The sequence below is a fragment of the Theobroma cacao genome, chromosome 4 (assembly GCF_000208745.1).
Source record: "Theobroma cacao cultivar B97-61/B2 chromosome 4, Criollo_cocoa_genome_V2, whole genome shotgun sequence".
Classification (NCBI taxonomy): Eukaryota; Viridiplantae; Streptophyta; class Magnoliopsida; order Malvales; family Malvaceae; genus Theobroma; species Theobroma cacao.
Genome location: NC_030853.1, coordinates 23435440 through 23449558, shown reverse-complemented (window position 1 = coordinate 23449558; position 14119 = coordinate 23435440). Strand labels below are relative to the sequence as shown.

The 14119-nt window shown below is 36.1% G+C and overlaps 4 protein-coding genes across 7 annotated transcripts; 3 read left to right on the top strand and 1 right to left on the bottom strand.

The window, feature by feature from the left end:
* Window positions 267–1515, top strand: LOC108661816 (UDP-glycosyltransferase 74E1-like). 2 transcript variants are annotated; one of them, XM_018120326.1, is made up of 2 exons: window positions 267–975; window positions 1256–1515. In XM_018120326.1, exons 1-2 carry the CDS (start codon window positions 340–342, stop codon window positions 1274–1276), a joined length of 657 nt encoding a protein of 218 aa, XP_017975815.1. In that variant the 5' UTR covers window positions 267–339; the 3' UTR covers window positions 1277–1515. The 2 variants fall into 2 exon arrangements, with proteins under 2 accessions (XP_017975815.1, XP_017975814.1); XM_018120325.1 differs by having other exon boundaries at window positions 1235–1515.
* Window positions 2374–5213, top strand: LOC18602125 (UDP-glycosyltransferase 74E2). Its single transcript, XM_018120324.1, has 2 exons — window positions 2374–3195; window positions 4233–5213. Exons 1-2 carry the CDS (start codon window positions 2560–2562, stop codon window positions 4953–4955), a joined length of 1359 nt encoding a protein of 452 aa, XP_017975813.1. The 5' UTR covers window positions 2374–2559; the 3' UTR covers window positions 4956–5213.
* On the bottom strand, window positions 5534–11706 carry LOC18602126 (zinc finger BED domain-containing protein RICESLEEPER 2). 3 transcript variants are annotated; one of them, XM_018120245.1, is made up of 5 exons: window positions 11499–11706; window positions 10480–10618; window positions 8332–10305; window positions 8182–8255; window positions 5534–6382 (listed from the first exon to the last, which is right to left on the bottom strand). In XM_018120245.1, exons 2-4 carry the CDS (start codon window positions 10508–10510, stop codon window positions 8182–8184), a joined length of 2079 nt encoding a protein of 692 aa, XP_017975734.1. In that variant the 5' UTR covers window positions 10511–10618; window positions 11499–11706; the 3' UTR covers window positions 5534–6382. The 3 variants fall into 3 exon arrangements, with proteins under 3 accessions (XP_017975734.1, XP_007033377.2, XP_007033376.2); XM_007033315.2 differs by lacking the exon at window positions 11499–11706 and adding an exon at window positions 10960–11380 and having other exon boundaries at window positions 8182–8246; XM_007033314.2 differs by lacking the exon at window positions 11499–11706 and adding an exon at window positions 10960–11375.
* LOC18602298 (protein trichome birefringence-like 43) lies at window positions 12266–14078 on the top strand. The gene is made up of 5 exons (XM_018118867.1): window positions 12266–12572; window positions 12654–12825; window positions 12921–13099; window positions 13212–13370; window positions 13501–14078. Exons 1-5 carry the CDS (start codon window positions 12292–12294, stop codon window positions 13796–13798), a joined length of 1089 nt encoding a protein of 362 aa, XP_017974356.1. The 5' UTR covers window positions 12266–12291; the 3' UTR covers window positions 13799–14078.

Below are 14119 nucleotides of genomic sequence, written 5' to 3'. Positions count from 1 at the left end.
GAACTCTTAGAGTAGTTAACTTACCATTTAAGTCAAAAATTAAACTTACAATAAAAATAATAATTTATTATTGCCATTATTAAATAATATATTAATCATACATTATTTAAAATTAATTCCTTACAAGGCCAAACTAACATGAAAAGTTGTAGCCATAAGGCATAAACCAATTTGGCATCACACCCACATTAGGCCAATTTAATAAGACAAAAGTTTCTTATTTATAAACTCTTTTCTTTTGATTTTTTCTTACAGATATTGTGTTGTTGAAAATGTCACGACAGCTTTTCTTCAATTTAAAACAAGAAAGCGCAAGAGTTGCCTAGGTGAGAAAGTTGGATGATAATGGAGAGGCAGTCGAGACTTGGAGAAACTCATGTCCTGGTATTACCTTTCCCTATTCAGGGTCACATAAACCCAATGATTCAATTCTCTAAACGCTTAGCCTCAAAAAGCCTGAGGGTCACCCTAATCACCACCTCCAAGTCCATGCAACCCTCAGCCTCCTCCGTCAACTTCGAGTCTATTGAGTTTGAAGAAGGTGAAAGAACAAATAGCGTGGATGATTATCTTGAGCTTTATGAAAAACTGATCCCAAAAAGGCTAGCCAAGTTCATTGAGAATCAAACTTGCTCTCAACATCCCGCTAAAGTCCTAGTGTACGACTCTTGTATGCCGTGGGCTTTGGCTGTGGCCAAAAATTTTGGCGTGCAGGGAGCTTCATTCTTCACTCAATCTTGGGCAGTGAATGCCATCTTTTATCATTTGAAGCAGGGAACATTCAGGGTGCCTCCGGAGGAGCCTGTGGTTTCTTTGCCGTCAATGCCAGAACTAAGGCTCAGTGATTTGCCATCGTTCGTTTGTGATAATTCAGGGTCATATCCGGGTCTATGCAAGCTCGTCAAAAATCAGTTCTCAAATTTTGAGGAAGCAAATTGGGTCTTCTGCAACACTTACGATGAGCTGGAAGATGAGGTCAGTTAGCTCCTACGCTTCCTTTTTCCTTTGTTTTTAACCATTGGGAATTAAAATTACTAGAATGGCCTTTGTTTTATTACTATATAACTTAAACTTTTGCATAGAAATTAGAACCATAGATTGAATATGCGTTTTTGAAACTGCCATGTGCTAAATTTGTTCTTTCTAAACTTGAAAGTTGGGTCGGTTGGCATCACATGATAGGCCTTTTTCTTCTCTGTTTCCATTTGTTGTCGTATGTATTTAATCTTTTTAGGGAGAAATCCCTTGGACGTAGGAGATGAGGATTGAACCCTGACTAACGGGAGAACGTGATGAGGCACTGGACTAAACCCCGTGACCCTTCCCTTCCCCAGAAGGTTTATCTTCCCCTTTTCCATTTGGCTGCATCACACATATATCACATAAGAACAGGTGGACTTCAATGCAACTTACATAGTACATTTATTCAATGTGGATGTGACCATGTGCTTGGGCCACCAATACTCTGTAGCTTTGGATGATACATATAAGTGTAAACAAACAAACAAACAAACAAACAAACAAAAAAAGGGAAAAAAAGAAATTGAACACAAAACATATTTTTCATTTGACTTTATTCAGGTTATTTTTAGATTAGACAAATTCGGACTAACTAGTGATTTGGGTATTTAAAGTGCCGATTATAATTAATTTTGATACATTTATTTATTATCCATATCCGTTTGATTTTATTATGTGTTCCTTCTGTTCAATAATTATTTGTTTCATTTGAAATTTTTTCGATCAAATTTGCAAAGTTTGATTTTTTTTATGAATCATTATTAATTAAAACTTAAAAAAAAAAACAAACTTTTTTACAACTTTTGATACAATTAATTTTTAATATATATTTGTTACAATTTAATTAAATATTTAAAAAGTATGATGCTTGAAAAAATTTATAAATTATTCAAAAATATTTAAATAAATTTTTATTTTTATTACATTTAATCAAATTTTTATATTTTTTTAAATCAAATAAGTTTTTATAGTTAATAATTAACTAATTATAATTAATTAAAATACTTCTTGTCATTTTATATTCACCTAACTCTAATATGCAAGATTAAAAATATTATATTTTTATATTATCATATCATATCAATATGTTATGTTATCATTTATTATGAAATGTTAATATGTCACGTTAATTATACGTGACATAAAATGAAAAATAATATTTTGATTAAATCATTAGTTATAAACATTTATTTAACTCAAAATAAATTGAATTTAATAAAAAATAAAAATTTATTTAAGCTTTTCTCAATAATTTAAGTCTGATTTTAAATATTATATCTATTTAAAATAAACAATATCAATTTTTTTAAAAAAAATTGACTACAAAAAATAAAAAATAAAAAAGATCGGAACAGCCATGACAAGAGCCGGCATAACAAATCAAATAAAAATTGGCTTCCTCCCCTCATATCCAAACTGTAGACGACTTTTCAAAGAGACAAGCCACTTGCCTTTATGAACAACGATAGTTTACACTTCTCAAACTGTTTGGAGAGAAACAGAGAATTGTAGAAACAACAAAGAACAAACAAAAGAAAAATGGAAAGGAAAGAGAGAAGTAGTGAAGATGAAACTGATGTGCTGGTGTTTCCATTTCCAGTGCAAGGTCACATAAACCCAATGCTCCAATTCGCCAAACGCTTAGCTTCGAAAGGTCTCAAAGTAACCTTCCTCACCACCAAGCCCATGCAATCCCCATCAACCTCCATCAGCATCCAGATCATTGAATTTCCCGAAGGTGAACAAGCAAATGGAACAGAGGAATTCGCTCATCTTTTCAAGACCCTTGTTTCAGAAAGACTAACCAATCTGATTGACCGCCTAAATTCCTCCTCTTCTGATCCTCCTAAAGCCCTGGTATACGATTCTTTTTTGCCATGGGCTTTAGATGTGGCTAAACAATGTGGTCTTCATGGAGCATCATTTTTCACCCAATCTTGGTCCAATAGTTCCATTTATTATCATTTAAATCAAGGAACTTTAAAGGTTCCTTTGGAGGAGAACGCTGTCGTTTCATTGCCTTCAATGCCGGTGTTGGGGATCAATGATCTTCCATCGTTTGTTTCTGATACTGGGTCTTACCCAAGTTTGCTGAAGATGGTTGTAGATCGGTTCTCCAATTTTCAGGAAGCCGATTGGCTTTTCTGCAACACTTTCAAAGAGCTCGAGCACGAGGTAAATTTCGAGAATTGGGTTAAATTGTTGAGTTTTTTCTGGCTTGTTATTGTTATGCAGTGTAGATGGTCGACTTATTTTATCGTAGGATCTCGGCTGGTTAGGTGTTCTTTCATCTACAGATTTTGTTTGAGAAGGTTCTCTGCTTTGTGGCCTTTTTTCGTGGCAGATTTGTTTTTCAGTCATTTTCTCTTTTTAGCCTAAGGAAAGGTCTATGATTAGAATATTTGGTACATTCTTATTATGCTTAGAATTGAGACTTTTCCATCGGAAAACCCATTTACAAACTTCGACTCTAGCTGTGAATAACACTTAAAAAGTATATTTCGTGTACCGATTAAGGTTGAAATTTTCTGCAAATATTTATGCTTGACGTTAATTCTCCTTGTCCACGCACTTAATCTTACCCTTGAGTTGCTATGGACATCATCTTGTTTGGTTTCTTAGGTTATAATGACATTTACCATGTTGCCACTGAAATTTTGGGGAAAGGACGAACTTAGGGAAGGGCATGGAAACCAAAAATCCATTGCAAGAATTCTGCAAGTCCTGAGCCTCCAAAAAGTCTAAGGTCATAGTTGTCAATGCCACTTGCCTCAAACAATTTCTTGCTCGCCTAGGCAAGAATGTTAAAACTGAACACATCTTTAACGGGTTCCAAGGTGTCAGGCACTCAAACGCCCTCCTACGGTCCTCATATCATTTGCATCAAGGAATTTCATGATACCTTTCAAAGAATCTGTCGTTTTTTGGTTTTTCTTTTTAATGGTGGTGGTAGGTTTGCTGCTAGTTCAGGGTTTACAGCCAACCATCTCTTGTTCATGAGATGCAAACACATCCATCCCTTATTTATACTGGTTTCTTATTTATACTTTGAACATCTTACAAGTTCATCCTGAGTTTCCGGATTCATACTAGGAAGAACCTACGTTCGTGAATATTAAAACTAGGTTATCCATAACTTTGAGCATCGATTGCAATTTATGCCAAAGTATTTTTCTAGGTCTTTGATGCAAAATTTTGCTGATTTCTTACAGGTAATCAACTGGATGGCGAGCAAGTGGCCAATCAAGACTGTGGGGCCCACAATTCCCTCCATGTACCTAGACAAACGAATAAAGGATGACAATGATTATGGCCTGCACCTCTTCAAACCCGACAGTGAACTCTGCATTAAGTGGTTGGACTCAAAAGAAACTGACTCAGTTGTCTATGTGTCATTCGGAAGCTTAGCTGGTTTGACGGAGGAGCAAATGCTGGAACTATCCTTGGGGCTGAAAAGGAGCAACAGATACTTCTTGTGGGTAGTTAGAGAAGCAGAACAGAGTAAGCTTCCTAGCAACTTCATAGAAGAAACATCAGAGAAAGGGCTGGTAGTTTCGTGGTGTCCTCAATTAGATGTTCTAGCTCACAGGGCAGTGGGTTGCTTCATGACTCACTGCGGCTGGAACTCAACGCTTGAGGCATTGAGCTTAGGGGTGCCTATGATTGCAATGCCGCAGTGGACAGATCAACCAACTAATGCAAAATTTGTTGCTGATGTATGGCAAGGGGGAATCAGAGTGAGCAAGGATGAAAAAGGGGTCGTCACAAAGGAGGAGGTAGAATGGTGTATAAGGGAAATTATGGAAGGAGAGAGAAGCCTGGAAATCAGAAAGAATTCAGAGAAGTGGAAGAATTTAGCCAAAGAAGCAGTTGATGAAGGTGGAAGCTCTGACAAGAATATAGAGGAATTTGTGGCAAAACTTTTGTGCAATTAGCATTATATTATCTCATGGTGTTAATAGCTGCACTGCTGGTGATTCATAGCATTAGCAAAGACATTTGTTTAGCCTGCCAGAAGAATTAAAGGGCTGGATGAAGTAAAAATAAACCCAATATAATAAAAAGAGGGGACAAATTCAGCTTTAGGCAGGTAAGAAGCCAAGCAGGAACTGTACTATGAAATGAAATTGACTGTTGTGATTTTATTTTTATATAAGTTAACAAAGATGTTCTGACTTCAAAATTAAATTTTATTTCTCTGTGTTACACTCTCCAATCCTGAATGAATGTAAAAAATATTGGTAGGAGATATTCAATCCTATAATAATAATTAATATTACATATTATAGACCACAGAGTAATGTATCAACGTAAATTTTCATAATGTCTAAATATAACTTTTATAATTAGCATTTTATATTATGTTTGTGGAAATATAATTTTCACAGATATCTAAGGAAATATCTGTGACATTTTCACATAAATATCCTCAAATTTTGCAACGTTTTATTTTTACTATGAAAAATCAACTTATTTGTATATGCATATATCTATGAATATTTTGGGATGTGAATAAGAAAAAATTGAAAATGTGTATCCATACCTATGAATATTGGATATATACATGAATCCATGGAATTTAATTCCTTTGTTTGAATCTGAATAATCAGAGTGAAGTAGTAGAAATCAAGCACAAAAATTACAAACCTTCAATGGTTTTGGCATCATCATTTCACCTTTTCTCCATTCATGAATTCGAAATGCTAGAAATTAAGTCATGTGCGGAATGGGAGAGTGTTGGTGGGAAATTGGATGATGCAAAGAGTTGGTGAAAACTTGTGCGCTGGTACATTTCCTTTTCCGATACAAGGTCACATGAATACTAAATCCAATGCTGCAATATTATAAGCACTCAGCCTCAAAAAGGCCGCAGGGTGGAGCCTCATCACTACCACCAACTCCATGCAAGCCTCAGCAAGCTCCTTCAACACAAAGCCCAAATCATTGGAAGGAGGTGAAAGGGTAAATATTAGCGTGGATCAATATCTTCACCTCTGTCACCAACACTTGTTTCTCCAAGGCTAGCCAAGCTCATTCAGAAACTGATACTGAATTCTTCTGCCCTCCTCCTGTATGATGTAGTTAGTCACGAGCTTCAGATGTAGCTACAAAATCAGGTATGGCGGGAGCTGCATTCCTCACTCAATCTTGGGCAGTTAATGCCATATATTTTCATTTGAATTTTGGAAACGTAAGGGTCCCTTTGGAAGAGCCCACTGTTCCATTGCCTTCAATTCCTGTGCCGTACATGACTGATCTGCCATCATTTGTTTGTAACTCAGAGTCCTATCCAGGTCTATTGAACCTCATCATTAATCAGTTCTCAAATTTCCTGAAACTCTTCTGCAACGTTTTTGATAAGCTGGAAGAGGAAGAAGTAAGTTAAAAAAACTCTGCATACTTGTATGCAATTGAACATGCTACATGTGACTTCTAGGTCAAATACAGTACTGATCTATATAAATTCAAGCATGCTACGGAAGTTGACCTTAAGTTGCATGAAAGTGGTCATCAAAAGAGGGAAGAAAAGACCAAGTTAAATGAGTACACTCTCCCATCACTAATATCCTCCTTTTCTTTTATCCATAAAACAAAAGTTTGTCTTTTCTTTCCCAATACTCAGACCCCAGTTTCATGGTTGGTGAAGATTGCCTTCAGATCCTCCTTTTGTAGTTTTTACTTCACATATTGTTCCACAACTAATTTTGCATATATGGAACTAAAAAGGATTGGTTTGAACAAATTTTAACACATATTTCATTTCTTATTTGAACCCAAGGTTCTCCAAATCATTATCCCCAAAGCCCAAACCCACAAAATTCATAACCTACAAATATGAATCACTTCCAAAATCTGATCTAGTTATCTGGTAATGATGGCTTTGGGCATTTCTGATCTTCATGGTTTGGTTAAATTTTTTGGCTTTCAAGCTCAATTTAGGTCAAGCACCAGGTTGTTTGACTTTATTATTTTCTCAATACAATCCATTTTATGTTTAAAATATTATTTTTCAATAAAAATCCATTTTCTGTTAATAAAAAAGACTAAAAAAATTGTGCAAAAACATAACAACGTTAAACAAGTTTCTAATGGAATAAAGCTTGGGGTGGTTAACTGTTAGTTTTTCAACCACAAGGGCAAACTTCTTTTTGTGCCTAACCACAAGGTATTTTTTATTTTTGGTAGTTTGGCTAAGATAATATAGCATTTGATGGCTACCACTAAGGGCCAACTAATCAAATCCTACCACTCTTAGTAGGTTCATGCTACTTAAACAGCTCAGCCCTGTGCATGCAAAGTTGCAAATAGTGAAAACAAATAGGTCACAATATTGGAAAACCAATTATACACCAAAAATAAAAAATTGTACAACAAATAATACTAGAAGGCAGGTGGCAACATCACCTGCTAAATGTTATTAATGCTCTTAATTCAGGGTTAGCCAAGGCCATGCAAAGTTCATGTTCCATACAATGCACCTTAATAGGATTCTTCAGTTGTTTTACCAGTCTAAACTTGAGCTAATTTATCATCAAAGCATAAGAACCACTAATCTACAACCTGATTGGCCACCAATTTCATCAAGGGATACTTAACTTAGTCCTTACTAGGTGACAACTACAAAACACAATAAAACCCCATAAATGTCTCAAGAACCAGAGGGAAATAAGTCTAGGCTTGCAGCCACATAATACATTCCAAGTCATTTATATCCCCATGCCTAACTGACCTGTATCCCCTCAGGTCAGATTTAATTGACAAGTCCCACCACCCCCAAAGCCCACAACAGAGCTGGGCCAAAACAACCAGAAAAATAAAAAGGAAAAGCATTTTACATTTTGAAAAAGTTCAAAGGGTAACTGAATGTCCTAATAATCCCTGCAGAACTTCTAAGGAAAGAAGATTTATCTAGCCATCAGAACCAATACAACCTAATCATTCTACAACAAAAATGCACCCACTATCACAAGGTATTAACCCAACAAAAGACTCATGAGCTTTCTTTTCCCCCTCAATAGGCAAAAGGATAGTGAAGAATTTTTAAACCTGAGGGAGGCTTATATGTTGTGACTTTTAGAGAATCAATAAAAGGTAAAAACAGTATTTAAAAGGAAAAAGAAGAAAACAATGGCAATTGGTATATGATTAAAACAAAAGTACCTAATAGTCATCATCACCATCACTAGAACTGGAGCTATCATCTTCAGTTCTGCTTTCCATAGAGCCTGAACCTCCTAAAGAGATTATGAGCAAAACAGTTACACATAGGATAATAGCAATTACTATATGCACTCAAAAAAGCCAACTTACTTGTTTTATCAGAAGCCAACATCCAATCTTGAAGACAAACCAATGCTTGTATCATCTTTGATTTCAGAGAACTACGATCAGTGCTAATCACTTGAGGACCAATGTCAAATGCATTGTCAGAAGCAATAGTAGACACAGGAATGGTTAAAACATCACGAGCCATTCTTGAAAGCTCTGGATACCTCAGGGAGCATAAAGTCCAATACTCTAAGACATCAATTTCACTGTTTAGATCATGGCTTGGTTCGTCTAAGTAAAGATCCAGTTGAGACTTCTCCACTTGAGTTTGAAATCTGGCACTTTGAAAGGTTTCATAATCTTCAAACCCGTCGTTATCATCTTTATCATTGGAGATTTTAGTGGTAAGAACTGACAAGGTAGCAGTATGAGAAGGGCAGGCAGAATTTTGCATGTAGTCATGAAACAAGCCATACAAAGTGTTAACACTTGCACTAACATATTGCTGTGCACCACTACCATACAGTTTGGTGTAACAATATTCAACAAACTTAATCTTATACCTTGGATCCAAAATAGCAGCACATGACAAGATCAAGTTATACTCTGACCAGTATTGGTTAAATTTTGACTGCATTTCCTTGACCATGCGAGTCATAAAATTTTCTGGGCCTCTAACCATATCTGATAAGCGACTATGAACTTTCCACAGTGCTTTGAAATACAAATTTGACGTTGGCTGTCTGTTTCTAAAAAATATACATGCCACCTCAAAAATGACTTTCAGAAATTTGTATGACACACTTACTTTTTCCCACTCATCTTCAGATAATTTGTGTATAAAGTTTTTGTCCTGTTCTGCCAAGTACAGAAATGCATTCTTATAACACAAAGCAACTTCTATCATGTTATAGGTGGAATTCCACCTACTAGGAGAATCAAGACACAACTTTTTTTGAGTATCCAAATTCAAAGTCTTAGCAATTATGTAAAAGTTCTTCTTCCTATGGGGGGATTGCTGCACATACTTAATACCAAGTCTCAGTTTTCCAATGATATCAATAATTAGGTTGAAACCAGCTTGCACAATCAAATTCAAAATGCGAGTAGAACAACTCATATTAAAAAATACACCCTTAAAAGGGAGGTACTTTTTTGCATCAAGACGTGTTTTAAGTATGTCAGCCACACAATCATCACTCAACAAGTTCTCCAGCGTGACACTGAACACCTTGTGTTCAATGTTCCACTGAACCATACACAAACCTATCTCATCTGCAATGGACAAACTATCATATGGAGGGGGTATAAGCTTGAACCTTAAAATCCTCTTCTGCAACCTCCATTCATGGTCAATGAAGTGTGCAGTGACACAATTATAATGATCATCACAATTCGATTTCCATGTACTGGATGTCAAACAAATCCGACCAGGACATGCTCCTAGCAACTCACGAATATTCTCTCTCTCCCTCACATAAATGGAAATTATGTCCCTTTTAATAGCCTTCCTACTCAGAAGAGGAAATTCAGGACATGCAACATTCAATACATGTCTAAAACCTGTATCTTCAACCACTCTAAATGGTTGTGCATCAACAATGATCATCATTGCAATCGCACGACGAATCTCATCCACATCTAATTTATAGCTCTTTAAGGGTGTAGTAGCATCAATCAAGGTGCCATGCGAAACAGTGTGGCGATTTGCATCGCGGTTAACAGGTTTAAAGCATGCTTCCGTTGAACGCTGGTCAAGGTCATGATTGCCACGTTTAAGGCACGCCTCTATATGACGTCTCAGGTGAGAGGTACCACTAGTGGTTTTAGCAGTATATATTCTCCTGCATAACTTACATATAGCCTTGGAATCCCCTTGCTGTGCTGGAAGCTTCTCAAAAACATCCCAGACCTTAGATGTTGTTTTTGGTCTCTTTGAGGAGCTTTCATATATGTCTTCATGAATGACGACGCTTAACGGGGAAATGGTTTCCCCAGAGAGATTCTTCAAAAAATCTGCCGTTGAGAAAAAGGAAGATGAGAAATGTTTTTCAAAAAAACAAGGGAAAATAAATGGAGGCAATGAAAAGAATACTCTAAGAAAACAAGTGGGAAGAGAATCAGAATTATGAACAAAATAAAGGGAAGAAAGGCGAAGGAGTGATTTGGATGCAAAAAAAGAGAAGGTACCTGGACCGAGCTTCTGGTCAAAGTTATCCATTTGTTGCTACTTTCGAAAGCCGAAGGGTAAAGCTCCAGTTGATGGGGATGGCGAGAATCAATAAATTAGTTGGAATGAAGAAAAGTTCAAGTAGGAGAACGAGAAAACCTGGTATGGTGGAGCAAAAGGATATAATCAAAATCATGACACTGGAACCAAAATTTTAAATTCAGACTTCAATTCTAAATACACCCAATTCTTTTCCTTTCAACTTTCAAACAATCAAATGCGGGGAATTTTCCCACTCTTTCTTCTCCTTCAAACAAACAACTATTTTAATTTTTCTTTTGGCAGATTGATAGAGAAATTTCAACTCTCAACTTCAACAAACAGAGCAACGAAGAGCAAAAGCTGAAATACGAAACGCACAAAATCCCAAATAAAAAAAATAGAGAGATATTAAAAAAAGAAAAATAAATAAATAAATATAGAGCGAAAAGAGATCGAACCTCAATTCTGATCGCCCAGAAAATATATATCTGACATTAAGAGAAAAAAAAAATCATAAAACCCTAAGAAATACCGCCCTCTTCTTTGAATGAAATTTACCCAAAAGGCATTCTTTCGGTTTCAGACTCACTAAACTTGGCAGAGTCTGAGTGATTGATTACCGTTTACCCGACCATGGACGATATAATTAAAATTAGAGAAATTGGAACAAAAAGGAAAATGCCTCAGAGATTCGAACTCTCGCGGGGAACCATTAAGTACTTAACGGGCACACACCGGAACCACAGCGCCAAGACGATTAGAACACATGGGCGTAAGAAAAAATATGTAGTGTGCTTGACTATAATCTAACCTCAACAAGTCAAAAGAAAATGTTAATACAACTTTATGGTCGACCACAATTAAGGTTCGATCACTTCAACTTGGTACAAGTTCGTATATAAATCATTTTAACCTTTTATCATATATTATGCAAAAAAATTCAATCAATGCAAAGTGATAAAATGGATGAACTAATTAGTTTGGAAGAAGGCTCAACTGGTTAGCTTTTCTACTTTTTGTGGAGGGGAGTAGTGAGCCTCGACTTATATTTCTCTTCATTCAATGGCTTCGGTGTATCCTTTCGGGCCTAGTAATCTTGAGATTCGACCGTGGATTCATGTCCTTAAAACTTGCGCTTGCGCAGGAAATTTGACCGAACCAGAACAGATTCATTAACCTTAGCCCATTGACATCCCTTCTTGGCAGTAGTAGTGTTGGGGAATATTGAAGATGGTTAAATAAAAGAGATGGAAAGAAACAAGCAAGCCTTGGCTGAAACTATGCTAAGCCTTAAAACCAATTTTGGGATGCAACTCAATACTATAAACCACCTCCAACAAGTCAATTCAACTCTCATCTCCTAATTAGTATTAAAAATGTTAAATTCAAATACAGTAATAAAAACCAATTTCTTTTTCATATGTAAAAGAATGTTCAATTTTCAACTGTTACAATATGCTTTGTATAAATAAAAATTGTAAGCATCAAGGTTAAATGATCTTCAATAAAAGAAATTTAAGTCTAAATAATAACTAAAAATAAAGGCCTCACATATGCTTTAAAATATTTAAAAGGGTTCTAATAAGAAATTAAAAAAGAAATTTATTGATACAATAGCACAAAATATCAATGTATTTATTTGATTGACTAATTAAAAAAAAACTGTTATTTAAGTAACTCATAAAAGAAGAAACTGAATATTTAAAATGGACTAAAAACTGCAAAAACAAAGGTTATATATATTAAGATTGATTTTATCAATTTGTATTCCAAATTAAGAAGACGCAAGTATGGCATTCACGGCGATTATGTTTCTGCTAGGTACTGCCACTACCGCTGGTTTGTTAGGATTGGGTCATTATTTCACTCATATGGGCAAACACAAAAAATTGGAGGTTGAGTGCGATATTTTCCATGGCAGATGGGAATATGATGATGCTGATCCCTACCCTCTTTACTCTCCCCATACTTGTCCATTCATATCCAACCAATTCGACTGCCAAAGCAATGGTCGTCCTGACCAAGATTATATCAAATATAGATGGAAACCATATTCATGCACTTTACCACCGTACGTACTTCAAACAATTTGATTTTTCTTTCTTTTGATGCATGATGAATCATGATAGAGAATGTTAAATTTGTACTACAGGTTCAATGGTAAAAGGTTATTGCAGAGATTCGAAGGGAAACGAATCATGTTCGTTGGAGACTCAGTTGGATACAATCAATGGCTTTCCCTCGTATGCATGCTCCATTCGGCGGTTCCAAAAGCCAAATATCTTCTCGAGACCAAAGGAGGCCTTTCTACACTTACCTTCCCGGTAAAGGAATTGTACTTCAATTGCTTAGCTTAATTAGTTGATTACTTGGTATTTTTGTTCTTAATTTGCTTCCCTTGGTCGCAATTAATTTGCAGGCACACAATGTCTCGGTGATGTTTTCGCGCAATGATTTTCTTGTTGACATTGTTGACGACAAAAATGAAAGAATCCTAAAGCTTGATTCAATTAGGAATGGAGGACAAATTTGGAAGGATGTTGATGTGTTGGTCTTCAACACTTGGAACGAGGGGCTTCAAACTGGAAAGAAGCAATCGTAAGCCTTCTATACAATCATGTATTTGAAAATTAATTAGATTTCCTAACATTAATTTGATTAATTACTTGATGGTTTGGAAATGTTTGGTGTTGCAACTGCACTGCATCAGATGGGATTTCATTGAAGAAGGCAACGCCAGGCACAAAGACATTGACCGATTGGCGGCTTTTGAAAAAGCCTTGAATACATGGGCCAAGTGGGTAAACTCCACCGTAGATCCCAAGAAAACCAAGATTTTGTTCCAGGGTGTTTCCCCAGATCATGCAAAGTAAGCATAGCTGTTAATGTCGTCTAAAACATATCCTAACCATGATTTTCCTTAAAACAAATGCCATCATGTCCTGTCCACTGCATATATACCTTACAATTTTCGTTCTTTGTTTCAAATACTACTGTAGTTCAAGAGATTGGGCAGATCCCAATGCAAAGAACTGCAAAGGGCAGACAAGACCCGTGGCGGGGCATAACTATCCAGGAGGTCGACATCGAGGAGAAGCTATTCTGGACAAAGTATTGGGCAGAATATCCAAATCAGTTCGTTTACTTAACGTAACTGCACTGTCACAACTAAGAAAAGATGGACATCCTTCATCCTACGGTAGCAGCAAAGGCGCCGTTGACTGCACCCATTGGTGTCTTCCTGGAGTACCAGATGCTTGGAATGAGCTCTTATCTGCAACTCTACTGCGCTACTAGACATTGTTTGGCCTGAAAAAAGCTACACTACCTCTACCTCTATGCCAACTTAACTCCTTCAAATAAAACACAAGTAACTAAAAGCATAATAAATTAAAGTTCAATAAAGATCTTAATTAGTGATTGTTAACTACATATGAATAATTAATGTTCAGGATTTTGCCAAGAAGAAAATTTGATGATGAACGATATGCATTCGGACAAGATGGGTTCAATATATACATGCTTTACTATTCTACTATATTATTTTTGAATGAAAATCTCCTACCCCATTTGGTGACTCCATTGGTGCCCCATCTCTATTGTAATGACAAGTGTCAT

Coding starts and splice junctions, on each gene's coding strand:
- LOC108661816 (XM_018120326.1), top strand. CDS start 340: ATGATAATGGAGAGGCAGTCGAGACTTGGAGAAACTCATGTCCTGGTA. Junction 976..1,255: donor ACGATGAGCTGGAAGATGAG/GTCAGTTAGCTC, acceptor CCTTGGACGTAG/GAGATGAGGATTGAACCCTG.
- LOC18602125 (XM_018120324.1), top strand. CDS start 2,560: ATGGAAAGGAAAGAGAGAAGTAGTGAAGATGAAACTGATGTGCTGGTG. Junction 3,196..4,232: donor TCAAAGAGCTCGAGCACGAG/GTAAATTTCGAG, acceptor GATTTCTTACAG/GTAATCAACTGGATGGCGAG.
- LOC18602298 (XM_018118867.1), top strand. CDS start 12,292: ATGGCATTCACGGCGATTATGTTTCTGCTAGGTACTGCCACTACCGCT. Junction 12,826..12,920: donor TTTCTACACTTACCTTCCCG/GTAAAGGAATTG, acceptor ATTAATTTGCAG/GCACACAATGTCTCGGTGAT. Junction 13,371..13,500: donor GTTTCCCCAGATCATGCAAA/GTAAGCATAGCT, acceptor ATACTACTGTAG/TTCAAGAGATTGGGCAGATC.
- LOC18602126 (XM_018120245.1), bottom strand. CDS start 10,510: ATGGATAACTTTGACCAGAAGCTCGGTCCAG. Junction 10,306..10,479: donor TGACCAGAAGCTCGGTCCAG/GTACCTTCTCTT, acceptor TCTCAACGGCAG/ATTTTTTGAAGAATCTCTCT. Junction 8,256..8,331: donor GTTGGCTTCTGATAAAACAA/GTAAGTTGGCTT, acceptor TAATCTCTTTAG/GAGGTTCAGGCTCTATGGAA.